This window comes from Chiroxiphia lanceolata, chromosome 25 (assembly GCF_009829145.1).
Source record: "Chiroxiphia lanceolata isolate bChiLan1 chromosome 25, bChiLan1.pri, whole genome shotgun sequence".
Classification (NCBI taxonomy): Eukaryota; Metazoa; Chordata; class Aves; order Passeriformes; family Pipridae; genus Chiroxiphia; species Chiroxiphia lanceolata.
This window is the reverse complement of record NC_045661.1, coordinates 6,675,863-6,700,885: the sequence shown is the minus strand read 5'-3', so window position 1 is coordinate 6,700,885 and position 25,023 is coordinate 6,675,863. Positions and strand designations below refer to the sequence as shown.

The 25,023-nt window shown below is 59.2% G+C and overlaps 1 protein-coding gene across 1 annotated transcript; it reads right to left on the bottom strand.

The window, feature by feature from the left end:
- Positions 1–641: 641 nt before the first annotated feature.
- On the bottom strand, positions 642–20,956 carry DENND2D (DENN domain containing 2D). The gene is made up of 12 exons (XM_032710963.1): positions 20,790–20,956; positions 17,268–17,449; positions 16,670–16,782; positions 16,033–16,102; positions 14,781–14,858; positions 14,253–14,393; positions 12,478–12,626; positions 12,023–12,200; positions 11,550–11,591; positions 10,867–10,957; positions 9,204–9,443; positions 642–1,552 (listed from the first exon to the last, which is right to left on the bottom strand). The coding sequence occupies exons 1-12, from the start codon at positions 20,845–20,847 to the stop codon at positions 1,491–1,493; spliced, it is 1,404 nt and encodes a 467-aa protein (XP_032566854.1). The 5' UTR covers positions 20,848–20,956; the 3' UTR covers positions 642–1,490.
- Positions 20,957–25,023: the final 4,067 nt, after the last annotated feature.

The window sequence follows — 25,023 nt, the reverse complement described above, 5'->3', positions numbered from 1 at the left end:
GTGCTGAAAAGCTCCCAAATAAATGACCTTCCCCTCTGGGGTGTTTGGGTTGATGTGCCCGGCTCTGAAAGCAAAGGCTGGTGCAATTTTAGTGTTTGTGTCCAATACCTCCCTGGGGATTTCGGGAGTGCTGCAAAAGTTGGGTTAAACTGGGTTTGGAGCCAGGCCAGAGGAGGCACCAAGGGATCAGAGGGTTGGGAATGTTCCCCTGGAGAAGAGAAGGCTCCAGGGATACCTTGGAGCCCCTTCTAGGGCCTAAAAGGACTCCAGGAGAGCTGGAGAGGGACTGGGGACAAGGGATGGAGGGACAGGACACAGGGCATGGCTTCCCACTGCCAGAGGGCAGGGATGGATGGGATACTGGGAAGGAATTCTTCCCCTGGAGAGTGTGAGGCCCTGGAATGGAATTCCCAGAGGATGCTCCATCCCTGGAAGTGTCCAAGGCCAGGTTGGATAAACCTGGAGCCACCTGGGATAGTGGAAGGTGTCCCATGTAGGAACAGGATGAGCTTTAGGGCTCCTTCCAACCCAACCCATTCCATGATTCCAGGATATTGTTGATGCTTCGGGGTCTGGTGTCACACCCCAGAGAGGAGGAGGAGGCTCTGCCTTCATCCCCTGCTGGGAGGAGCCCCTGGCACTGGTTTCTCTGGGAATGCCCCCATCACTCCTGCAGCCAGAGTCCCTTTCCCTGCTGCAATATGCACTCCCACTAGGAAAGGAGAACCATCCTTTGGCCCTAAATCTGCTCAGGGAGGAGCTGCAAGGGTTGAAAAGAAGTTGGGATCAAAACCAGAACCGAGGAGGGGTAACAACACATTTTACTCCAGGATTGAACAAATCCACCTCCCTCCCCCAAGCTGTTGATCAGCTCTTTTTCCCCCCAGCCCCGTGGCCTTCACAGTTTTGCTCCAGCACAAATAAATAACCTGGCAAAGAGTATTTTGCTTTCTTTAGAAAACTAAACTTGGCTCTAAGTGGCAGCAGTGCAAGAGAGGAAACCACTAAACCCACCCACCTGCTCCTGCTGGGGCTGAACAATGAGCTGGGTGTGATGGGAAATCAAATCAAACAGTTGTTGATAACAGAAACCTCAGCAATCGTTCAAGGGGATGTTCCTTGTTTGCAAACCCCTGGTTGGGTTTGATGAGAGGTGACTTTCACTTCCTACTTGTCCCATTTTTCTCTCTAATGATCCCCCTGCAGCCTTGTCCTGGCTCTGTGTGATGGGACAAGGGCTGAGCCTGTGGAGTCACAGTCAGTGCGTGGAGTGAGCAGAGCCAGGAGGGAGATCCCGGCCTGGCGCTCGTTCCGTGTTTTCCAGTGCAATGGTGCCCTGAGGATAAGGGGGAGCTGGGGCTGGTGCTGCCCAGGAGCCCCAGAACCCCTGGACAGATCCAGCTGAGTCCAGGCTGCTCTGCCCTCGGACAGGGCACACCTCCAGTGTCCCAATCCCAGTCCCAGTCCTGCTCCCGGATCCCAGCTGGGCCTCAGGAGTCCCTTCGGTGCTTCTTCTGCTCCTGGTACTCTGTGATTTTCCGCTGGAAATGGGCTGGGGAGGAGAGGAGGGTCCGTGGTGAGGGGCTGGGGGGGTGGGGGGCACATCCCAAACTCTGGGAACTGTGTGTGTGTGTCCCCTGGGAGCCCAGCTGGGCTGGGCCATGGAAAACTGCAGCTGGAGAGAGCCTGGGGAAAGGGAGAAGGTTTGGGAAGGAAAGGTTTGGGAAGGGAAGGGAAGGTTTGGAAAGGGAAGGTTTGGGAAGGTTTGGGAAGGTTTGGGAAGGTTTGGGAAGGTTTGGGAAGGGAAGGTTTGGGAAGGTTTGGGAAGGGAAGGTTTGGGAAGGTTTGGGAAGGTTTGGGAAGGTTGGGAAGGTTTGGGAAGGGAAGGTTTGGGAAGGTTTGGGAAGGTTTGGGAAGGGAAGGTTTGGGAAGGTTTGGGAAGGTTTGGGAAGGTTTGGGAAGGGAAGGTTTGGGAAGGTTTGGGAAGGTTTGGGAAGGGAAGGTTTGGGAAGGTTTGGGAAGGTTTGGGAAGGGAAGGTTGGGGAAGGTTTGGGAAGGGAAGGTTTGGGAAGGTTTGGGAAGGTTTGGAAGGTTTGGGAAGGTTTGGGAAGGTTTGGGAAGGGAAGGTTTGGGAAGGGAAGGTTGGGAAGGTTTGGAAGGGAAGGTTTGGGAAGGTTTGGGAAGGGAAGGTTTGGGAAGGGAAGGTTTGGGAAGGGAAGGTTTGGGAAGGGAAGGTTTGGGAAGGGAAGGTTTGGAAGGGAAGGTTTGGGAAGGTTTGGGAGGGTTTGGGAAGGTTGGGAAGGGAAGGTTTGGGAAGGGTTGGGAAGGTTTGGGAAGGTTTGGGAAGGTTTGGGAAGGTTTGGGAAGGTTTGGGAAGGTTTGGGAAGGTTGGGAAGGTTTGGGAAGGTTTGGGAAGGGAAGGTTTGGGAAGGTTTGGGAAGGGAAGGTTTGGGAAGGTTTGGGAAGGTTTGGGAAGGTTTGGGAAGGTTTGGGAAGGGAAGGTTTGGGAAGGTTTGGGAAGGGAAGGGAAGGTTTGGGAAGGTTTGGGAAGGGAAGGGAAGGGAAGGTTTGGGAAGGGAAGGGAAGGTTTGGGAAGGGAAGGTTTGGGAAGGTTTGGGAAGGTTTGGGAAGGTTTGGGAAGGTTTGGGAAGGTTTGGGAAGGGAAGGTTTGGGAAGGTTTGGGAAGGTTTGGGAAGGTTTGGGAAGGGAAGGTTTGGGAAGGTTTGGGAAGGGAAGGTTTGGGAAGGGAAGGTTTGGGAAGGGAAGGTTTGGGAAGGGAAGGTTTGGGAAGGTTTGGGAAGGGAAGGGAAGGTTTGGGAAGGGAAGGTTTGGGAAGGGAAGGTTTGGGAAGGTTTGGGAAGGTTGGGAAGGTTTGGGAAGGGTTTGGGAAGGGAAGGGAAGGTTTGGGAAGGGAAGGTTGGGAAGGGAAGGTTTGGGAAGGTTTGGGAAGGTTTGGGAAGGTTTGGGAAGGGAAGGTTGGGAAGGTTTGGGAAGGTTTGGGAAGGGAAGGTTTGGGAAGGTTTGGGAAGGTTTGGGAAGGGAAGGTTTGGGAAGGTTTGGGAAGGTTTGGGAAGGTTTGGGAAGGTTTGGGAAGGGAAGGGAAGGTTTGGGAAGGTTTGGGAAGGGAAGGGAAGGTTTGGGAAGGTTTGGGAAGGTTTGGGAAGGTTTGGGAAGGTTTGGGAAGGTTTGGGAAGGGAAGGTTTGGGAAGGGAAGGTTTGGGAAGTGAAGGGAAGGTTTGGGAAGGTTTGGGAAGGTTTGGGAAGGGAAGGGAAGGTTTGGGAAGGGAAGGGAAGGTTTGGGAAGGTTTGGGAAGGGAAGGTTTGGGAAGGTTTGGGAAGGTTTGGGAAGGGAAGGGAAGGTTGGGAAGGTTTGGGAAGGGAAGGTTTGGGAAGGTTTGGGAAGGGAAGGTTGGGAAGGGAAGGTTGGGAAGGGAAGGTTTGGGAAGGGAAGGTTGGGAAGGTTTGGGAAGGGAAGGTTTGGGAAGGGAAGGTTTGGGAAGGGAAGGGAAGGTTTGGGAAGGGAAGGTTTGGGAAGGTTGGGAAGGGAAGGTTTGGGAAGGGAAGGTTGGGAAGGTTTGGGAAGGGAAGGTTTGGGAAGGAAGGTTTGGGAAGGGAAGGTTTGGGAAGGGAAGGTTTGGGAAGGGAAGGTTTGGGGAAGGGAAGGTTTGGGAAGGTTTGGGAAGGGAAGGTTTGGGAAGGTTTGGGAAGGGAAGGTTTGGGAAGGTTTGGGAAGGGAAGGTTTGGGAAGGGAAGGTTTGGGAAGGGAAGGTTTGGGAAGGTTTGGGAAGGGAAGGTTTGGGAAGGTTTGGGAAGGTTTGGGAAGGGAAGGTTTGGGAAGGGAAGGTTTGGGAAGGTTTGGGAAGGTTTGGGAAGGTTTGGGAAGGTTTGGGAAGGTTTGGGAAGGGAAGGTTTGGGAAGGTTTGGGAAGGTTTGGGAAGGTTTGGGAGGTTTGGGAAGGTTTGGGAAGGGAAGGTTTGGGAAGGGAAGGTTTGGGAAGGTTTGGGAAGGTTTGGGAAGGTTTGGGAAGGGAAGGTTTGGGAAGGTTTGGGAAGGGAAGGTTTGGGAAGGGAAGGTTTGGGAAGGTTTGGGAAGGTTTGGGAAGGGAAGGTTTGGGAAGGGAAGGTTTTGGGAAGGTTTGGGAAGGTTTGGGTTGGGAAGGTTTGGGAAGGGAAGGTTTGGGAAGGTTTGGTAAGGTTTGGGAAGGTTTGGGAAGGTTTGGGAAGGGAAGGTTTGGGAAGGGAAGGTTTGGGAAGGTTTGGGAAGGTTTGGGAAGGTTGGGCAGGTTTGGGAAGGAAGGTTTGGGAAGGTTTGGGAAGGGAAGGTTTGGGAAGGGAAGGTTTGGGAAGGTTGGGACGGTTTGGAAAGGTTTGGGAGAAGTTTTGGGAAGGGAAGGTTTGGGAAGGTTGGGAAGGTTTGGGAAGGTTTGGGAAGGTTTGGGAAGGTTGGGAAGGGAAGGTTTGGGAAGGTTTGGGAAGGTTTGGGAAGGTTTGGGAAGGTTTGGGAAGGTTTGGGAAGGGACGGTTTGGGAAGGTTTGGGAAGGTTTGGGAAGGTTGGGAAGGTTTGGGAAGGGAAGGTTTGGGAAGGGAAGGTTTTGGGAAGGTTTGGGAAGGTTGGGAATGTTTGGGAAGGTTGGGGAAGGTTGGGAAGGGACGGTCTGGGAAGGTTTGGGAAGGGAAGGTTTGGGAAGGGAAGGTTGGGAAGGTTTGGGAAGGTTGGGAAGGTTTTGGGAAGGGAAGGGAAGGTTTGGAAGGGAATGTTTGGGAAGGAAGGTTTGGGAAGGTTACGGGAAGGGTTTGGAGGAAGGGAAGGTTTGGACGGTTTTGGGAAGGTAGGGCAGGTCTTGGGAAGTTTGGGAAGGGAAGGTTTTGGGAAGGTTGGAAGGTTTGGGAAGGTTTGGGAGGGAAGGTGTTTGGGGGAAGGTTTGGGAGGTTTTTGGAGGAAGGTTTGGGAAGGAACGGGACGGTTTGGGAAGTTGGAGGGAAGGTTTGGGAAGGGAAGGTTTGGGAAGGTTTGGGAAGGTTTGGGAAGGTTTGGGAAGGGAAGGGAAAGTTTGGGAAGGTTTGGGAAGGGAGGTTTGGGAAGGGAAGGGGAAGGGAAGGTTTGGGAAGGTTTGGGAAGGGAAGGTTTGGAAGGTTTGGGAAGGGAAGTTTGGGAAGGAAGGTTTGGGAAGGTTGGGAAGGTTTGGGAAGGTTGGGAAGTTTGGGAAGGTGGAAGGGAAGGGAAGGTTTGGGAAGGTTTGGGAAGGTTTGGGAAGGTTTGGGAAGGTTGGGAAGGTTTGGGAAGGGAGGTTTGGGAAGGTTTGGGAAGGGAAGGTTTGGGAAGGGAGGTTTGGGAAGGGAAGGTTTGGGAAGGGAAGGTTTGGGAAGGTTTGGGAAGGTTTGGGAAGGTTTGGGAAGGTTTGGGAAGGGAAGGTTTGGGAAGGGAAGGGAAGGGAAGGGAAGGGAAGGGAAGGTTTGGGAAGGTTTGGGAAGGGAAGGTTTGGGAAGGGAAGGTTTGGGAAGGTTTGGGAAGGTTTGGGAAGGTTTGGGAAGGTTTGGGAAGGGAAGGTTTGGGAAGGGAAGGTTTGGGAAGGGAAGGGAAGGTTTGGGAAGGGAAGGTTTGGGAAGGGAAGGGAAGGTTTGGGAAGGTTTGGGAAGGGAAGGTTTGGGAAGGTTTGGGAAGGTTGGGAAGGTTTGGGAAGGTTTGGGAAGGGAAGGGAAGGTTTGGGAAGGGAAGGTTTGGGAAGGGAAGGGAAGGTTTGGGAAGGGAAGGGAAGGTTTGGGAAGGGAAGGGAAGGGAAGGGAAGGGAAGGGAAGGGAAGGGAAGGGAAGGGAAGGGAAGGGAAGGGAAGGGAAGGGAAGGTTTGGGAAGGTTTGGGAAGGTTTGGGAAGGGAAGGTTTGGGAAGGGAAGGTTTGGGAAGGTTTGGGAAGGGAAGGGAAGGGAAGGGAAGGTTTGGGAAGGGAAGGGAAGGTTTGGGAAGGTTTGGGAAGGGAAGGTTTGGGAAGGGAAGGTTTGGGAAGGGAAGGTTTGGGAAGGGAAGGTTTGGGAAGGTTTGGGAAGGTTTGGGAAGGTTTGGGAAGGTTTGGGAAGGGAAGGGAAGGGAAGGTTTGGGAAGGGAAGGTTTGGGAAGGTTTGGGAAGGGAAGGTTTGGGAAGGGAAGGGAAGGGAAGGTTTGGGAAGGTTTGGGAAGGGAAGGTTTGGGAAGGGAAGGTTTGGGAAGGTTTGGGAAGGGAAGGTTTGGGAAGGTTTGGGAAGGGAAGGTTTGGGAAGGTTTGGGAAGGGAAGGTTTGGGAAGGGAAGGGAGGGAAGGGAAGGGACGGGAAGGGAAGGGAAGGGAAGGGAAGGGAAGGGAAGGGAAGGTTTGGGAAGGGAAGGGAAGGTTTGGGAAGGGAAGGGAAGGGAAGGTTTGGGAAGGGAAGGGAAGGGAAGGGAAGGTTTGGGAAGGGAAGGGAAGGGAAGGTTTGGGAAGGGAAGGTTTGGGAAGGGAAGGTTTGGGAAGGGAAGGGAAGGTTTGGGAAGGTTTGGGAAGGGAAGGTTTGGGAAGGTTTGGGAAGGTTTGGGAAGGTTTGGGAAGGTTTGGGAAGGGAAGGGAAGGGAAGGGAAGGGAAGGGAAGGGAAGGGAAGGGAAGGGAAGGGAAGGGAAGGGAAGGGAAGGTTTGGGAAGGGAAGGGAAGGGAAGGTTTGGGAAGGGAAGGTTTGGGAAGGGAAGGTTTGGGAAGGGAAGGTTTGGGAAGGGAAGGGAAGGGAAGGTTTGGGAAGGTTTGGGAAGGGAAGGTTTGGGAAGGGAAGGTTTGGGAAGGGAAGGTTTGGGAAGGGAAGGTTTGGGAAGGGAAGGTTTGGGAAGGGAAGGTTTGGGAAGGGAAGGTTTGGGAAGGGAAGGTAAGGGAAGGGAAGGGAAGGGAAGGGAAGGGAAGGGAAGGGAAGGGAAGGGAAGGGAAGGTTTGGGAAGGGAAGGGAAGGGAAGGGAAGGGAAGGTTTGGGAAGGGAAGGGAAGGGAAGGTTTGGGAAGGTTTGGGAAGGGAAGGGAAGGTTTGGGAAGGGAAGGTTTGGGAAGGTTTGGGAAGGGAAGGGAAGGGAAGGTTTGGGAAGGTTTGGGAAGGTTTGGGAAGGTTTGGGAAGGGAAGGTTTGGGAAGGTTTGGGAAGGTTTGGGAAGGTTTGGGAAGGGAAGGGAAGGGAAGGGAAGGGAAGGGAAGGGAAGGGAAGGGAAGGGAAGGTTTGGGAAGGGAAGGTTTGGGAAGGGAAGGTTTGGGAAGGGAAGGGAAGGGAAGGGAAGGGAAGGTTTGGGAAGGGAAGGTTTGGGAAGGGAAGGGAAGGGAAGGGAAGGGAAGGGAAGGGAAGGGAAGGGAAGGGAAGGGAAGGGAAGGGAAGGGAAGGGAAGGGAAGGGAAGGTTTGGGAAGGTTTGGGAAGGTTTGGGAAGGGAAGGTTTGGGAAGGGAAGGGAAGGGAAGGGAAGGGAAGGGAAGGGAAGGGAAGGTTTGGGAAGGGAAGGGAAGGGAAGGGAAGGGAAGGGAAGGTTTGGGAAGGGAAGGTTTGGGAAGGGAAGGTTTGGGAAGGGAAGGGAAGGGAAGGGAAGGGAAGGTTTGGGAAGGGAAGGGAAGGGAAGGGAAGGGAAGGGAAGGGAAGGTTTGGGAAGGGAAGGTTTGGGAAGGGAAGGGAAGGGAAGGTTTGGGAAGGGAAGGGAAGGTTTGGGAAGGGAAGGTTTGGGAAGGTTTGGGAAGGGAAGGGAAGGTTTGGGAAGGTTTGGGAAGGGAAGGTTTGGGAAGGTTTGGGAAGGGAAGGTTTGGGAAGGGAAGGTTTGGGAAGGTTTGGGAAGGGAAGGGAAGGGAAGGGAAGGGAAGGGAAGGGAAGGGAAGGGAAGGGAAGGGAAGGAAGGGAAGGGAAGGGAAGGGAAGGGAGGGAAGGGAAGGGAAGGGAAGGGAAGGGAAGGGAAGGGAAGGGAAGGGAAGGGAAGGGAAGGGAAGGAAGGGAAGGGAAGGGAAGGGAAGGGAAGGGAAGGGAAGGGAAGCGAAGGGAAGGTTTGGGAAGGTTTGGGAAGGGAAGGTTTGGGAAGGGAAGGTTTGGGAAGGGAAGGTTTGGGAAGGGAAGGGAAGGGAAGGGAAGGGAAGGGAAGGGAAGGGAAGGGAAGGGAAGGGAAGGGAAGGTTTGGGAAGGGAAGGGAAGGGAAGGTTTGGGAAGGTTTGGGAAGGGAAGGGAAGGGAAGGGAAGGGAAGGGAAGGGAAGGTTTGGGAAGGGAAGGTTTGGGAAGGGAAGGGAAGGGAAGGGAAGGGAAGGGAAGGGAAGGGAAGGGAAGGGAAGGGAAGGGAAGGGAAGGGAAGGGAAGGGAAGGGAAGGGAAGGGAAGGGAAGGGAAGGGAAGGGAAGGGAAGGGAAGGGAAGGGAAGGGAAGGGAAGGGAAGGGAAGGGAAGGGAAGGGAAGGGAAGGGAAGGGAAGGGAAGGGAAGGGAAGGGAAGGGAAGGGAAGGGAAGGGAAGGGAAGGGAAGGGAAGGGAAGGGAAGGGAAGGGAAGGGAAGGGAAGGGAAGGGAAGGGAAGGGAAGGAAGGGAAGGGTAGGGTCCCAGACCAGGCTTGATCGTTCTGGGAGCAGCCTGGGCTGGTGGGAGCTGTCCCTGCCCCTGGCAGCAGGTAAGGGGATGGACTTTGAGGTTCTTCTAACCCCAAGCAGCCTGGGATTCCAGGGTTCTGGAGCCCCTTGAAGCCACTGAGAGCAAACAGGAGCTGCTGCTGCTGCCCTGCGCATCTCCAGCCTCAGTCTCCCCTCAATATTCCCCCAGTGTCCCCCCAGTGTCCCCTCAGTATCCCCTCAGTGTCTCCTCAGTGTCCCCTCACAATCCCTTCAGAATCCCCTCTGTGTCCCCTGAGTATCTTCTCAATATCCTCTCACTGTCCCCTTACAATCCCCTCATTATCTCCTCAGAACCCCCTCAGTGTCCCCTCAGTATCCCTCAGTGCCCCCTCAGTGCCCCCTCAGTGTCCCCCCAGTGTCCCCTCATTATCCCTTCAGTGTCCCCTCAATGTCCCCTCATTATCTTCTTACAATACCCTCAGTGTCCCCTTGCTGTCCCCTCATTATCACCTCACAATCCCCTCAATGTCCCCTCAGAACCCCCTCAGTGTCCCCCCGGTGTCCCCCGGCCGGGCAGGCACAGCTCCGTCCCCAGCCCTCGTCCCCAGGCCCTGGCAGAGCTCCCCGGGCCGGGGACAGGAGGGGAAGGGTCCCGTTACCTTCCGGGGGGATCCTACTCTTCTCCGCCTCCTCCACGAACAGGGAGAACATGTTTGTCTTCACGAACCTCTTGAGGAAGCGGCGGACGCTCTTGGAGCCCGGGGCCTTGCAGAAGGAGCGCTCCTGGAAGGCGCCGGCGCCGCCCCGGCCCCACTTGATGTGCGCGGGGTAGTGCCCGACCAGGCGGACGAAGAAGTGCACGAAGGCCTCGGACACGAGGGCGTTCACCTGTTCGGAGGCTGCAGGGGACAGGAGAGCTGGGTGGGACCTCTGGGCACACCCAGGAGGATTGGGCTGGGGTCTGAGCTGGAAGGGACCCTCTGGGATCGTGAGGTCCAGCACTCGCCCCGCACGGGACATCCCCCGGTCACCCCTGTGCCGACCCCTGAGGGTCATCCCGAGCTCTGGCAGCCCTGGGGCTGTGCCACTGCCCTGGGGAGCCTGGGCAGTGCCAGACTCCATCTGAAAGGGCTTTTCCTTCCTAAATGATTCTCTAATTCCATGATCAGTTGGGGTTCACCCCCCACCAGCTCCCACAGCAGCAAAGGGGTCCAGCCCTGAATTCCTGAATTCCTGCCAGGATCAGGAGCTGCTGGAGGCAGGACCTGGGAATTCAAACGAGAACCGGCTCTTTGGGGGGTTGTTTTGGGGCTGTGCTGGGATCGTTCTCCTCCAAGCTGGGTGGGGGAAAGCAGCAGGAACACCCACGCAGGGATGGCCCCATTTTGCCCCGTGACTCGCAGGGAGCTGAGCCAGGGAGCTCTGTGTTCCTTCCAGCCTGGGGACAGCACTGGGAAAACCATCCCAGGGAGGCACCACCTCACAGAACCACAGAATCACAGAATCCCAGACTCACAGAATCCCAGGATATGCTGAGCTGGAAGGGACTCACAAGGACCATCCAGTCCAACCCTCAGCCCTGCACAGGCCCATCCCCAGAGTCCCACCCTGTGCCCCAGAGGATCAGCCAAACCCTCCTGGAGCTCTGGCAGCCTTGGGGCTGTGCCCACTGCCCTGGGGAGCCTGGGCAGTGCCCAGCCAGCCTCTGGGGGAAGAACCTTTTCCTGAGATCCAACCTGAGCCTGCCCTGACACAGCTCCAGCCATTCCCTGGGTGCTGTCCCTGGTTCCCCAGAGCAGAGCTCAGTCCCTGCCCCTCCTCTGCCCCTGCCCAGGAATTTGGAACTGCAGTGAGGTCTCCCCTCAGTCTCCTCTGCTCCAGCTCAACACACCAAGTGCCCTCAGCCCCTTGAGGCCCTTCCCCCTCCTCGTTGCCTCCTTTGGCCACTCTCTAATGGCTCAATAATATATAATTGGATGATATTTTACCCTGCTCTGTGTTTGCACCCCAAGGAATCACTCGCTCCAAGCCCCTGTGCCAGTGACCAAACCCCAGACCCACTTTGCTGAGGGAGCCCTGGCTGGTGTTCCTTTCCAAATCCTTTATATTGGCCAAGATTCATTTTTCCAGCAGAATTCGCTGTTCCTGCTCACAGGTTTCAGCAGACAGAGGAAAAGCCAAGGGATTTCCCTCCTGTGGCTGCATTTGGTTGCAAAGAGGGGCAGGAGCATCCCGGGCCAGGTCCCTTCAGGAGCATCCCTTGGCTGAGGGCCCCGGGGTAGCTCCTGCCTGTGTTTAGTGGGAATAAAGACCCATCCTTACTGAGCATGTTGTTGTTGTAGTTGTGCTTGGTCAGGACCGTCAGCATCTCGTTCTGCAGCTTCACGGGCAGGATCTGCTCCTCATCCCCCACCTGGAAGGACAGGGAGCCATGGAACACCCGGCACTGCTGGGATCCGGGTGGCTGGGGGTTGGCACAGCCCATCCAGTGGGGCTTTAGAAGCTCATTAGGTTATTAATTCATTAATTAATTGTCATTGCAAGGTGCTGTGGTGATGCTGGGGCTGGGATGGACCCTCCTGCTCCAGCTCACAACCAGCACTGCCTGGAGACGTCCCCTCATGGGACATTCCCTGGGGGGGACACTGAAGGGGCTCTGCCCCCAAAATCACAGGACCATGGAATCCCAGGAGGGTTTGGGTGGGAAGGGACCTTAAATCCCATCCAGTCCCACCCCTGCCCTGGGCAGGGACACCTCCCACCATCCCAGGTGGCTCCAGCCTGGTCTTGGACACTCCCAGGGGTGGGGCAGCTATGGCTTCTCTGGGAATTCCATCCCAGCCCCTCCCCACTCTCCCAGGGGAGAATTCCCTCCCCATATCCCATCTATCCCTGCCCTCTGGCAGTGAGAAGCCATGTAAAAAGGTGGAAGCCGCCAGGTATCCAACACCCAGGGGGAAAAGGCCCTTCCCAGGCCCCCTCCAGCCCCCCCAGGGGGGACCTACCGCCCGGATGATCTTCCCTTGGCACAGATCCACCATCAGGGCCTGCAAGAGAGCAGGAGGGGAGCAGGTTCAGCCCTCCCAGGGCATCCAACATCCTCCCCCTGCTTTGGGATGAGCCTGGTGTGTGTGCAGGGTGGGTGGCAGGAGAAGGATCAGCCACTCTGTGCCCCAGGGCCCCGGGCAGGGGGGCAGGGGCAGCTCCCCAGGGCCGGGGTTTGGTGCAGCTTTGGTGCCTCATCCCCTTCTCTGCTTCCTCCAGCTCAGGATGATTCCAGGGTAGCTCCCTGAGCCCCGGGGCTGCTGCCTGGGGGGGGTTGACCCTGGCACCTACAGGAGGGGACAAGGAGGACACCCCCATTTCCCAAGCCCCATTTCCAGCCTCCCTGGCTGGGAAAAGGGCATGGCCAGAGCCTCCAGCCCCGGGGCCAACCCAGCCCAGGGTCATGGACTGTCCCCTCCCAGGGGTGAGGTACCTCCTCCATGGGCTGCTCCAGGACCCGCTCCAGGTGCCGCAGCTGGATGCCCACCATGAAGGGCGTGGGGCAGCAGACAGTGTCCAGGAGGCACTCGGGGACCACGGGGATGTAGGTGTGTGCCCAGGTGAAGGGGTACAGCAGAGCAGCCACGGCGTGGATACACTGGGACAGGACACTGGGGACAGGGAGCCACAGGGGGGGATCACGAGATAGCAGGGACATGGAATATTCCGGGTTGGAAGAGCCCCACAAGGATGAGCAGATCCTACTCCAGATGAAAGGCCCACCCAGGGATCAAACCCACCCCCTGGGCATGGCTGGCACCAGGCTCTGACCAGCTGGGCTCACCCAGGGAGGAAAAGGGATGTCACTGCTCGGGAGGAACGTCCCACCCTGAGCTCCTTCCAGGGGTTTTGGGGGGGTTTTTTAATCCCAAAATGCTCCGGGCTCACCTGAGCTCCTCCGCCAGGAAGATGAGCCTGCGCTCCAGCACGGCCGAGGCGAAGATGTGCAGGATGAGGTCAGGGCTGAGCCGCTGGAGCAGAGCCTGGAATTCCACGTGCTCCAGGCGGGCGTCCACGGGCCGGGTGAGCTCGATGAGCTGCCAGGGGAGAGACACAAAGCCCAGCTTGGGGGGTTGACATCCCCCTGCACTGCCCTGGCCCCCCAGGAGGTGATCTGGGTGCAGTTGATGCCTGGGTTTGCAGCTTCTGCACCGTGTCCCTGTAAGAGGGACAAATCCCGGCTCATCCCACCGGGACGGTTGGGCTGTGCTGGGGGTGCAGGGGAGGCCACCTGGATGTGCTCTGTGGGGTTGTTTATTTGGGATTTTTAACCCAAATGCTTGGTAGGACACAGGCCCTATCTCAGTGCCCCTCAGCTCATCTGAGAGCAGCAACTTCCCGGGAAGGGGGGAGGGCTGAGGACGTGACTTTTGCTACCACAACACCTTCCTCTACACCCTCTCTGGGCTGGGAATTCCCAGCCAGGATGGCCCAGAAGGGAGGGATCTGATGGATCCTTGCAGCTGCTCTGCCCCCTCAGCTGCCCCTGCCCCTGCCAAAGGTCTCCCACACCTGCTGGTCCCGTTGGAGGCAGGAGATGGGGGGCACTGGAGGGTTAACAGGACCCTCTCCTCACCCTTGGGGGGGGAAATCCCCCTTCTCCAACCTCATGGAGCATCTTCCCAGCTGATGCCAGAGCTCCAGCCAGTTCTGCACAGCCCCTGCACCAGCCCCAGCTCCAGCCCAGGCAGCTCCCAGAGTTTATCTTCCCCCTTTTCCCTGTTGTCTCCCCGATCTCCTGGCCTTGCTCCAGCCCCTTCCTGGAGCCCCAGATGCAACTCTTTCGAAGAACACCCTCGTTCCTCCTCCCTCCTCCCCCTGTGGCTCTCGGGGCAGCCTGGCCCCAGGCCAGGGCATTGAGAAACCCTTCCTGGATGAAGAAATCCATGGCTTGGCTTTCCAGCTGCTCCAACTGCCTTCCCTCGGCTCCTCCCTGGCAGGACACAGCCCCGGGATGCCCAGCACTAAGACCTTTTCCATTTTTCCAGCCCAGCTTTGCCACAGGAGAAAGGAAAAGCAAATTAAAGGTTGTGCCCGTGCCTGGGCTGGGCGGGGGTGGGACGATCCTGGATCGGGTCTCTCCACAGGGAAAGGCTGGGAATGCTGCTTTATCCCTACAGGCAGGGATCGGGGCAGGGATCAGGGTTGGGAGCTGGGCACAGACCTCTGGAGGGGACTGGAATTGTGGAATTGTGGAATTATTAAGGTTGGAAAAGCCCTCTAAGAGCATTGAGCCCAGTTACCCCAGTTCACATCAACCACGTCCCCAAGTGCCACATCCCTGGGCTGGATGAGCAATTCCAGGGATGAGGACTCCTGACAGCTGTGCCAGGGCCTGGCCACCCTGTCAGGGAGGAGACTTGGCACCTCTGGGCCCCTCAGGAACCCCCAGCACTCTCCCTCAGGGCTGGGCCAGTCCTGGGGTATGATCGGGGAGTTTTGGGGTGGCAGCTCCAGCTCCAGGCTGGGGGGGCTGGATGGGCTCCATCCTCATCCTCACGGGATCAGGAGGGAGGTGACACCCATATTACCATGGGATGAGGCCTCCAGGAGCTCAACACCCTCCCCCCCCCCCGTTCCCTGGCATGTCCCAGTCTCCCTGAGATATCCCGTTCCCTGGCATATCCCAGGCTCCCCATGCCCATGAGGGGCCTTGACCCCACCTCAGTGCCCGACTCGGGGATGAAGCTCCTGATGGTGACGGATTTCCCGGGAGCCGGGAAGGGCGATTCCCGCAGGCCCTGCATGAAGGGGTAGATCACAGCCATGGAGATCTGGCGCCGCTTCTCCACCTCGTCCAGGATCTGCAGGAGGGAGAGGAGCTGGGAATCACTGGCAGGATATGGAGCAGGGGCTGGGGCCACCCACAGACACACGGGGCCACCAACAGACACACGGGGCCACCAACGGACACATGCGGCCACCACAGGGACAAAGGGGGCCAACAGTGGGACAAAGGGGGCCACCACTGGGATAAAGGGGGCCACCAACGGACAGATGGGGTCACCACGGAGACAAATGGGGTCAACACTGGGATAAAGGAGGTCAACACTGGGACACCACTGGGACAAAGGGGGCCATCACCAGCTCAAATGGGGTCATCACTGGGATGAATCGGGTCGCCATTGGGCCAGATGGGGCCACCACTGGGACAAATGGGCCACCTCCACCCAGAGGCAGCACACTCCTACCTTGGAGAAGAGCCCGAAGCAGCCCAGGCAGCTGATGATGCAGAAGACCTCCGGGAGCCGGACCCCCCGGCCAGAGGGCTGGAAGAGGATGGGAAAAGGGTCTGAGCACCTCCCACCCCACTGCACCAGCCCCACCCTCTGCCCACAGACCCCACTCCCCTCCCCCGAATTCCCAGTCGCTCCCTGGGGGATTTTGGGAGCTGGGCCCAAATCCAGGGATGCAGCTGCTGCTGGAGAAGCTGGGGGTGCCTGACCAGGGTGATTTGGGGGCCAGAGCTGAGTGTTATTGTGGTGCAAAGTCCTCGGGCACATTCCCAAACCCTCATCCCAGCTGGACACATGATCTCCAAGACATCCTGTCCCACCATCCTTGGGGCTAATCCTGCCTCCTGCTGCAGCAGGGACCACCAGGATGAGTTCCCTGGGTTTTTATTTCCCTTTCCTTCTGGTCTATCCTGGGTCCATTTGCTCCCTGCACTTTCCCCCTCCAGACATCCCATTCCCACAGCCCGACCTCAGCCCTGGATGATGAACTGGGAAGGTTCACCAGGGATGGAGGGATGGGGGATCCAGGAAGTCCCCAAAACATGGCACAGGGATTGCCTGTGGATTTATGTCCCCGTGGATTTATGTCCCTGTACAAACCAGCAGCCAAGGAAAACCAGCCCAGCTCCCACTAACCCCGAGTTGCTCCAACCCTGGTTCACACTCAGCCTCTGCTCAGAGGCACCTTTGTGGGATGGGGCTGAGAGCTCCCAGCTCCTTGGCTCCTGGATGGACACCCCCCCACACCCCACCCTGATCCCAGCTGGGATTTGCAGCCACCCCGACCCACTGGAGCCAAAGGAAAGGAGCAGGGAAGCTGCGGAGATCCGCGGGGAATCACGGAATGGTTACGGCTGGAAAAGCCCTCCGAGATCCCCAACCCCAGATATCAGCCCAGCACCACCATGTCCGTCCCTAAACCTTGTCCCCAGGTGTCACATCCACATATTTTGGGAGCACTCATGTTTTCCTCCATCCAGCATCCGACCAAGCCTTCGGGAGAGCTCAGTTGGTGTCACCAGCTCTGCCTGGTGGCTCGCCGAGCACGTCCCCGGGCTGGGCAGGGCACAGGGGGGTGGCACAGGGGGGTGGCACAGGGGGCTGTGTCCCCCCAGGGCTGGCCCTGGGCTGGTTGTGGCACAGGGGGGTGGCACAGGGGGCTGTGTCCCCCTGGGGCTGACCCCAGGTGGGTGTGGGGGGTCCTCACCAGCAGCCTCCGGCAGTACCCGATCTTCCTGCTGCCGTCCACGTTGGTCAGCACGAACGAGAAGGTTTCACTGCAGGGAGAGAAAACACGAGGGGCTGGGATGGACTGGGATGGGATGGGATGGGATGGGATGGGATGGGATGGGATGGGATGGGATGGGATGGGATGGACTGGGATGGGATGGGATGGGATGGGATGGGATGGGATGGGATGGGATGGGATGGGATGGACTGGGATGGGATGGGATGGGATGGGATGGGATGGGATGGGATGGGATGGACTGGGATGGGATGGGATGGGATGGGATGGGATGGGTTGGGATGGACTGAGATGGGATGGGATGGGATGGGATGGGATGGGATGGGATGGGATGGGATGGGATGGGATGGGATGGGATGGGATGGGATGGGTGGGATGGACTGGGATGGGTTGGGATGAACTGGAACAGGCTGGGTTGGGCTGGGCTGGGCTGGGCTGGGCTGGGTGGGGTGGGATAGGCTGGGACGGGATGGGCTGGGCTGGGACAGGCTGGGATGGTCTGGGATGGTCCTTCCAGCCCTCAGGAGCACAGTAGGAGTGGGGGAGCACAGTAGGAGTGGGGGAGCCCAGCCCAGCCCAGCCCCCAGAGGGGCAGCACCTCGGGAACTCGGTGACGGGGGCCCAGTTGTTGCCGTCGGGGAAGCAGAAGAGGGGGATGGCTGTGAGCAGACGTTCCTCCTCCTCCCTCTGGCCCTTCAGCAGGTTCTCACGCTGGGGGTGAAGGCGTGAGAGGCGGGTCAGGGTGGCGGGGGGTGCCCATCATGCCCAGGGATGGGGGGGACAGGCTCTGTCCCGAGTGACCCCCGGTTGGGCCTGATGCACATCCCTGGACAATCCTCAAACCCCAATTTCCCCCTCACTCACCCCATGGATAGTGAGGCAAAGCTGAGGCTCCCTCTGCAAATGGGGAGTCTCCTCCTGTGCCACTTCCCCAAGGTGTGATTCCACCACTGTGCTCCCCCCTTTTGGGCAGGGGGTCTGGGACCCCCCCGGGAGGTTCCTGCTGGGCTCTGTGGCCCTGGGTGGGGACATGGGAGGGACAGAAGGTCCCAGCAAAGCCCCCAGCTCTGGGACACAGGGTGTTTTTCTCTTTTCTTCCCCCTCCCCTGGATTTAATGATGGGGAGGGAACAACATCCCCTTTTTTCCCTCTAAATTTGGAAGGTTGGATCTGATCAGAAACAGGGCACCGAATACCTTTGGGAACTGGTAGGAGATTCTGGGTTCGTAGCGTCCCTCTGAGACCTTCTTGAGCGACACCACCATCAGGTACTCGAAGAAGAACTGCCCAGAGCAGAGGATGGAGCTCCTGTCCCCCACCTTCCCCTGGGGCACCCGGGGGGAGTTGTTTTCTGCATCAGAGGCCTCATCCTTTCCTTCTGTACTCAAAAAAAAAAAAAACCAAACCCAAAAACTCAGATCAGAGGGAAGTGAGGAGTGTGAGGTGTCCTGAGGGCAGAGTCACACATGGCCTGGCCAGAGGGGCTGGAGGGAGCCGGGACCTGGTGCCCCAGGACTGAACAGCTGGGAGAGAAATGGCTTTCCTGAGTCTTTTCAGGAAAATCCAAGTGCCGTCAGACCCCCCCAGCCCTCCTGTGCCCCAGCCCAGGGTGGAAGGGCACAGGGCTCCGGGGACACGTCTGCAGGGAGCTGTGGGAACGTGTCTGGAGCAGTTCATTGTGTCCCCTCGGGGGAAATGAAGAGCAAACAAACAGCCCAGGTCTTGTCCCAGCACCTCCAAAGGCTCCAGGGGGGTGAATCCCTGCCAGAAATCCTCAGTGCTGGGAGTTGCTGGTGGCAAGTGAGCTGCTCCAGAGTTTTTCCTAAAGCACAGCTCCCAAGGATTCCTGGGATCACACCCCAGTTCTCGTCGGGCTGGTTGGGCCCTGGGGAGTGTCAGCTCCCACACCCTGGAAAACCTGGAAAAAGAGGGAACAGAGCCCCAGCCAGCATCTGCAGGAGATGGTTGTGGAGGGACGTCTGAGGCTGGGGAGGAGGAGCAGTTCAGTGCTGCCACAGCTCTGCCCTCTCCCAGAGCTGCTCGTGACTCCTTTGTCCTGGTTCCTGGCACAGGCACTGTCCCAGACTGGGCTCTCTGCTCACCCCGGGAGCTGGAGGAGATAAAGCTGGAGCTGCTCTCGGGAACAACAGGCAGGAAAATAAACTGGATGAAATCAGTGGCTCCTGTGGTTTGTCCCCAGATCCCGGGGTTTGTCCCGTGGCTGTGACCAGCTGACCCCATCTCCCTTCTCCACACACGGCCTCCTCCTCCTCAGGCAGTGCTGGTGGACATCCCACCCCATGTATCCATCCTTTAGTCTGGAAACACCTCTGTAGCCTCTGCTCCGGGTCCTGGGGAGCTGATGGGAGGAGGTGACACAGTCCCACAATGGGATGTCCCTTCCCAGGGACCAGAAACACCTTTTGCCAGCTCCAGGAGCCCTGGGGCTGCTCCAGCTCCACGTGCAAAGTCCTCCCTCTTGGCAAAGTGAAACTTATCCCAAAGAGGTGCCTTGGCAGCAGGGCAGCCCAGGAGCATTCCAAGGCTGAGGACACCTCTGGTTTGTCCTCCCTGGGGGTCCCCCCTGTGACATTCCGTGGAAAAGGTGGACAAAACGGGCTTTGCTTGTCCTGCTCCTCCTCGGGATGCTCCAGCGACAGTTTTGGTCCAATCCCACCCCCAGGGCCGGGCAGGAGGTTGTTTGGGGTCCTCAGGGACCCCTGTGCCCTGGGGGGGCTGCTGGTGTCCCCCGTCCTCGCTGGACACAGAATCAGTTGTTTTCCCATCACCGGGGCAGGATGAGAGTCTGGTTCAATCCTGCCTTTCCAGTCCCGTCCTGCATTTCAGGGAACACCGGAGGAGGGGCTGGATTTGCATCTTGGCCGTGGGGTTTCCAAGTGAACGAGTCAAACTCGCTGTGGGAGGAGGAGGGGCCGCTCATCCCGGGCTTTGCCTCCGGCACATGGAGAAGTTTGGATCTCTGGCTCCGGCTGCAAACCCTCCTGGCAGAGCCTAAACCCCTCGGAGACAACAATTCTCCATCCCTGGGCTGGAAAAGGTGCTCTGAGGTGCTCCGAGGATGTCCGGGGTGCGCTGTCCAAATGTGGCATCAGAGATCCCGGTGCTTCCCGAACCCAGAAGGATTCCCGGCCCCTCGGCTCCCGGGAGCACAAAACACCATCACCAGACTCCCCCACAGCCCGTGTAGGGGAGACTCAGGGACCACTCGCGGCCCCCCAGCACCAGGAACATCCCCTCGGGAGGAGAGGGATGAGCCAGGTGGCCGGGGGTGATCACACGGCTCCTGGGTGGGGTTTATGGGGTCTCTGGGGGGGTCCTGGGGTGTTTGTGGGATCCCTGGGGGGGTTCTGGGGTGTTTATGGGGTGTTTGTGGAGTCCCTGGGGGGGGTCTTGGGGTGTTTATGGGGTCCTCGGAGGTTCTTCTGCTCCCTGGGGTCTCTGGGGTACATCGAGGGCACCTGGGCTGGGCCCTTCAGGGTTTCGGGGAGGGGGTCACAGAGTACATAAGGGGGTGTTGGAGGGATCCTGGGGTGGTTCCTCAGTGCCTGTGGGGTGTGGGGGGCTACTGGGGTGCAGCCCCCTGGCCCTAATCCCCCCTGAAACACCCCCGGCAGTCCCAGGGACTGGGTTTGGGGCCAGAGACACCGTGAGCAGTGAGAGGGGTCAGGTCCCCTCGCCGTGGATCCTCCCCCTCCATGCTGCGGGCACGGGGAGGACAAAGGCTGCCCCAGGCTTTCCTCATGGCCGGGGCTGAGCTGCCGAAGTGGCACAACCTGTTCCCTTCCTCCCGGAACAGCCAAAGTCTCCCGAGCCGGCAGGACGGTGTGGGGGCAGCTCAGCTCGGGGGAAAAAGGCTTTGGCTTCATCCAGCCTCTCCTGCTGAGCTCGGAACAACCTGGGTGGCACCCGCAGCCAGAGTCAGAGCTAAACCCCGGGGAGGGGGCACAGAGAACCCTCCCAAAACCCCTGTCCCGCTTTGCTGCGGCTCCAGAGATCCGTCGGGCCAGAAAACCCCGACGAACCATCGGGAAAAGCTCACAGATCCCAAAAGATCTCAACTCCTGCCGTTCCAAGGACTCTCTGCAACGCCCACCGGCCTCGGGGGCACCGCGTCCCTGCGGTTCCCCCGCGGGTACCCCAGGGTGTCCCCGTGCCATGTCCTGGCATTCCTGGGATGTTCAGTGGGAGTGGGAGGGGTGAGAGGGAACCTGTGGGGCTGCCCCTGGGATGGGAGAAAGCCCCCGGAGCTGCGGTGGGATCAGCTGAGACGGGGTGGGATCGGCTGGGACGGGGTGAGCTCCCGGGGGACGGTGTGAATCTCCCGGAATGAGCTGATCCCCCGGGATGGGATGAATTCCCTCAGGATGGGCTGAATCCCCCGGGATGAGCTGATCCCCCGGGATGGGGTGCAATGCCGGCTCTGGGGTGATCCCCCGAGGACGGAGCAGCCCCGGGAGGTGCGGGGGGTCCCGGGGGCGGCGGGGCCGAGCGGGGCTGGGCGGGGGCAGCGCGGACGGGCCGGGCTGGAGGGCTCCGAGCCGGGGCCGGTCCCGTCCGTCTCACCCGGCACTGCCCGGGAACGTCCTCGCTCCCGCGGCCCCGGGGACGGACCTGTCCCGACCCCGACAGTGACCCTGATCCCGACCCCGACCTCGGCACCTCCCGGAGCCCCTCCCGGAGCCGCTCCCGGCTCTCACCTCTGCGCCCGGGGCGCCGGAGGCTCCGTCGGAAGAAGTTGCCGATGGAAGAAGCCATGGTGGCCCCGGCGCGGAGTGGCCCCCGGGCGACCCCGGAGCGTTCCCGGCGCGGCCCCGGCGCGGACGGGGGGAGGGTTCGGCTTCCGCCCGCCGAGCTTTCGCTTTCCCGGGGGAGGAGGGACGGGGCGGAGAGGAGGAGGAGGAGAGGGAGGAGGAGGAGGGAACCGGGCAGCACCTGGCACCCGCCGGGCACCGGGGACTTTCCCCGGGAGCGGGGGCGCTGGGGCGCGGGGGGGCCGGAAAACCGGGAGAACCGGGAATGGAGTGCCCGGGAGCATCGGGAATCAGCGGAGCGGGGAGCCGAGGATGGAGGAACCGGGGGTGGGGGATCCGGGAGTACAGGGATGCGGGGAGAACCGGGAATGCGGAGGAGGAGTCAGGAGCGCCAGGCACGGGACTGGGAGCACCGGGAATGGGGGATCTGGGAATACCTGGTTGCAGAAGAGCCAGGAGAGCCAGGTACGGGACTGGGAGCACCGGGAATGGGGGAGTCGGGAGCACCCCAGGGCATGAGGCTACCAGGAGGAACCGGGAATGAGGCATCCAGGAGAACTGGGCGCGGAGGGAGCTGAGCACCCCCACGAACGGGGCTGGGCACCCTGGTGGGGGGACGGGCACAGCCCAGGCTGGGGCACAACTGGACACAGGGTGGGAACGGGGGCACGGACCCCGGGGACAAGGGATGGCTTTGCCCTTCACCACAGGGGTGGAAACATCCACCCCCCAGCGCTCCAGCACTGCCCACACCCTGCTCCGACCCCCCCCCCCCTCGAGCCCTTTTCTCCACGGGAACCCCCTAGAGCCGGGGCCGGGGGTGACACGGACCCGTCCCCTCCAGGGCACGGGGGTTTTGGGGTCTCCTGCTCTGCGAGGTGATGGAGAATCAGCCCATCACCCACCCCAGTGATGCTTCATTCCCAGGGGCTGCGAGCTCCTCCCGGCTCTGCTCTGGAGTTCCGGAGCTGTGCTTTCCCTCGGGAATTCCAGAGTTGTGCTTTCCCTCGGGATGAGGTTTCTCGACCGGTCAGGGATTTGTTCCCCCTCCCAGGTGCTTCATCCAGTGGGAAGAGCAGTTCCTTAGTGCTGCAATCCCGGCTCTCCCTGTCCCGGAGCTGCTCGGCTTTGCTGGGTGGTTTTATTGCCCCAAACCCGCAGGGAAAATCTCTCTAAAACCAGTGATCCCTTTAAAAGAAAAAAAATCCCCCTTTCCCATCCCCAGCTTGTCCACACCCCTAATATTTCCTCTGGGACAGTGCTTAGACAGTAATTAAAGATCCCTTCCAACCCAAACCATCTCTGGTCTGGTAATTTAAGTAGTTTTATACCTTCTGTGGCCTAATTAAACACACGGAGGGACCTCGGGCACATTCATTAGGGCTGTCCGTGTGATGAGCTGTGCACAGTTCTCGGCCTCAGTGGGGCCGTTTGCAGCTGTGGAGCAGATTCCCTGTACCAAATATCCCAATCTTCCATGTTTTGCAACACCTCCCATCATCCCCTTCCCTTTCCCGAGCGTGGGCTGGAGCTCGAGGGTGGGTTTGCAGCCGGGGGAACGGCCTTTGCCAGCTCGCAGAGGTGCTGGATGCTTCCAAAATCCATCCCCACCGGGACATGAGCCTCTGATCCAACCAGGATTCTGCCTCCTCCTTGGGGTTATCAGGGAATTGCTGCTCCAGGAGTCATTTTCGGGCCGGTTTCGAGTGGGTGGCAAAGCATTTGTGCTTCCTGGAGGAGGGAGCAGCAGTTTGTTTGCACACAGGGCTTGTTCCCAGGACAAATTTCCTCCTTGGCACGAAGGGAAAAGAAAAAGTTCGGGATTTCCCCCCTTGGTTTTGGACGAAAATCGCTGCTTTCCTGGAAACCAGCGCCACCGGAGGAAAACAGCTGCTGCCTCCAGCCGAAAGAAATCCCCGAATTCTTTGATTTCGTTCCCAAATACACAAATCTTTTCTGCTTTCTCCCTTTAAGGAAAATCTCCGGCCACGATCCCGCCTGGATAACGCCTCGATTCCTCTCAAGCGGCTCCTGTGCGGGAAGAAAAGCGCCGCGTTCCAGCCCCCAACACCTCCCTCTCCCGAGGAAAACACTGTCCCTTTGTGCCTCCGCCCAATCCAGCGAACCCCACGCTGCCGAGGGAGCTGGAACTGCTGAATATTCCCACTGAAAGCTCCTTTCTGCGGGAATTCTGCCGCCCACCGGGACAACAAACGGCCGCATTGTGGTCCCGGAGCGGCTCCGCTTCCCCGGGCGGCCTCACGGACTTTTGCGTTTGGGATTTTTCCCTCCTGGAAGCCCCCGGTGGTGCTGAACACGCACTGGAATTCGATTTTCTGCGGAATATCCCGGTGGGAGCATCGCGCTGGGAGCGGGGCGTCCTCAGTGCCGGCAGCCCGCTCGCACCGCAGCCTCCTCCTCCGGAGGAGGAAGGCTCGGACTGTCGCCCCTCGCTCGTCCCGGGGCATCCTCACCCCTTTCCCACCCCCTCGCTGCGTTCTGGGAGAGGATAAAGGTGCCGGAGGAACTCGAGGGAGCTCCTTGTGAGCTGTTCCCGTATTTCCCGTCGCATCCAGGCTGGGATCGGGGCTCGGAGACACAGGATGGGGTCCAGCCTCAGAATCCTGGCAGGGAGATCACCGAGGGCGTCCCGAGGTGTCCCGAGGTCCTCTCTTCCAGCCTTTCCCATGCCAGGGAGTTTTTCCCACTGGATGGCAGCATTAGAGCAAGGAAAACACCCCGGAAGACTTTGCGGGAAGAGGGACCTCCCCTGGAGAGACTTTTCCCTCTGGTTATCCCGGCTCCTGGAGAGACTTTTCCCTCTGGTTATCCCACCCCCTCGAGGGGTTTTGCTTGGGCTGAGGACGGGTGGGTTCAGTCCACTTGTGTTTGCAAAATTCCCGCTACCGATTCCTCTCTCTCCCTGCCCTGTTTGGTGCTCTGTGGTCACTCCCAGCTCCCAAAAAAGGGGTGTCCTGGAACATCCTCTGTCTGTTCCTCTTCCCCCTGATGTCTGTGGGTGCAGGGGGATCTCCTGGGATAGGGGGGCTGGGGCACTCTGAGCCATGACCAGAAGAAAAGCAATCCCAGACTGGGAAGGGAAAAGAGATATCAGCCCCCATGGAACACCAAACTCACGGCTTCTAAATCCCCCAAATCTCTCCTTGTTCCAATTTCAGGGGTGCAGTCAAAGTCACACGCCCTCAAAATTACCCATTTTTTCCATGGAAGAAACTTTAGGGCCCATTCCTTGTGGGGGGGCTGCAGAGGAGGCTACAGATCTCCCAGGGATTGGGAAACAAAGCCCTAGTTTGGGGTCGGGGGTTGGAGCCCTACCAGGGAACTGGAGTTTAAATCCATGAAGTGAAAGGAAAAATGGCCAGTGTGGTTTAAGATTTACTGATCTCATACTCTGTACTAGTCCCACACCCAGCACTGACCCCACACCCGGCACTGACTCCAGAGCCAGCACTGACCCCACTCCCAGCACTGACCCCACACCCATTCCTGGCCCCACACCCAACACTGACCCCACTCCCAGCACTGACCCCACAGCCATTGCTGACCCCACACTCAGGGCTGATCCCACAGCCAGCACTGACCCCACACCTCCCCCCATCTCCTCCTAAAATCCAGGATTTCCATCCCGCTCCCCCTCCAGGAGCTGGGGGGTCCCAGGTGGGCAGCACCCTCTGGTTCCCCTGGCAGACTCCAATCCCGGCCCAGTCCGGGCTGTGGGATTCGCTAATCCCGAGGCATCAGTGGCATCCGGGGTCGTGATTTACTGCGGGCTTTGCCACCCCGAGTCCTTTCCCAAAGGCCATGCTAAGTTTACACTGGGATCGGATGACGGGCCCTGGCAGCTCCCTCCTCCCTTCCCTCCGGGCGAGAAAGGACCGCCCAGCTCCTCCTGCATCCCCCAAAAAGGGGGGAGCCGGCAGGAAAAAGGGGAACCTCGAGGGTGTTGCCCCTTTTCCAGATGCTGGGCGGGATTGGGGCACAGCCTGGGAACTCACGGGGAGCCCAAAGCTCTGCTGTGCCAGTGCCGGTGCCGGGACAGCGGGGAGGTGTCCCCTTCCCAGCCTGGCCGTGTCCCCTGCCCGGGGCTTTGCAGGTTGTGACAATAAATCAGGTTCTCGCCTCCAGCGGCAGCCGGGGCTGGGCCGGAGCCCCGCACGTC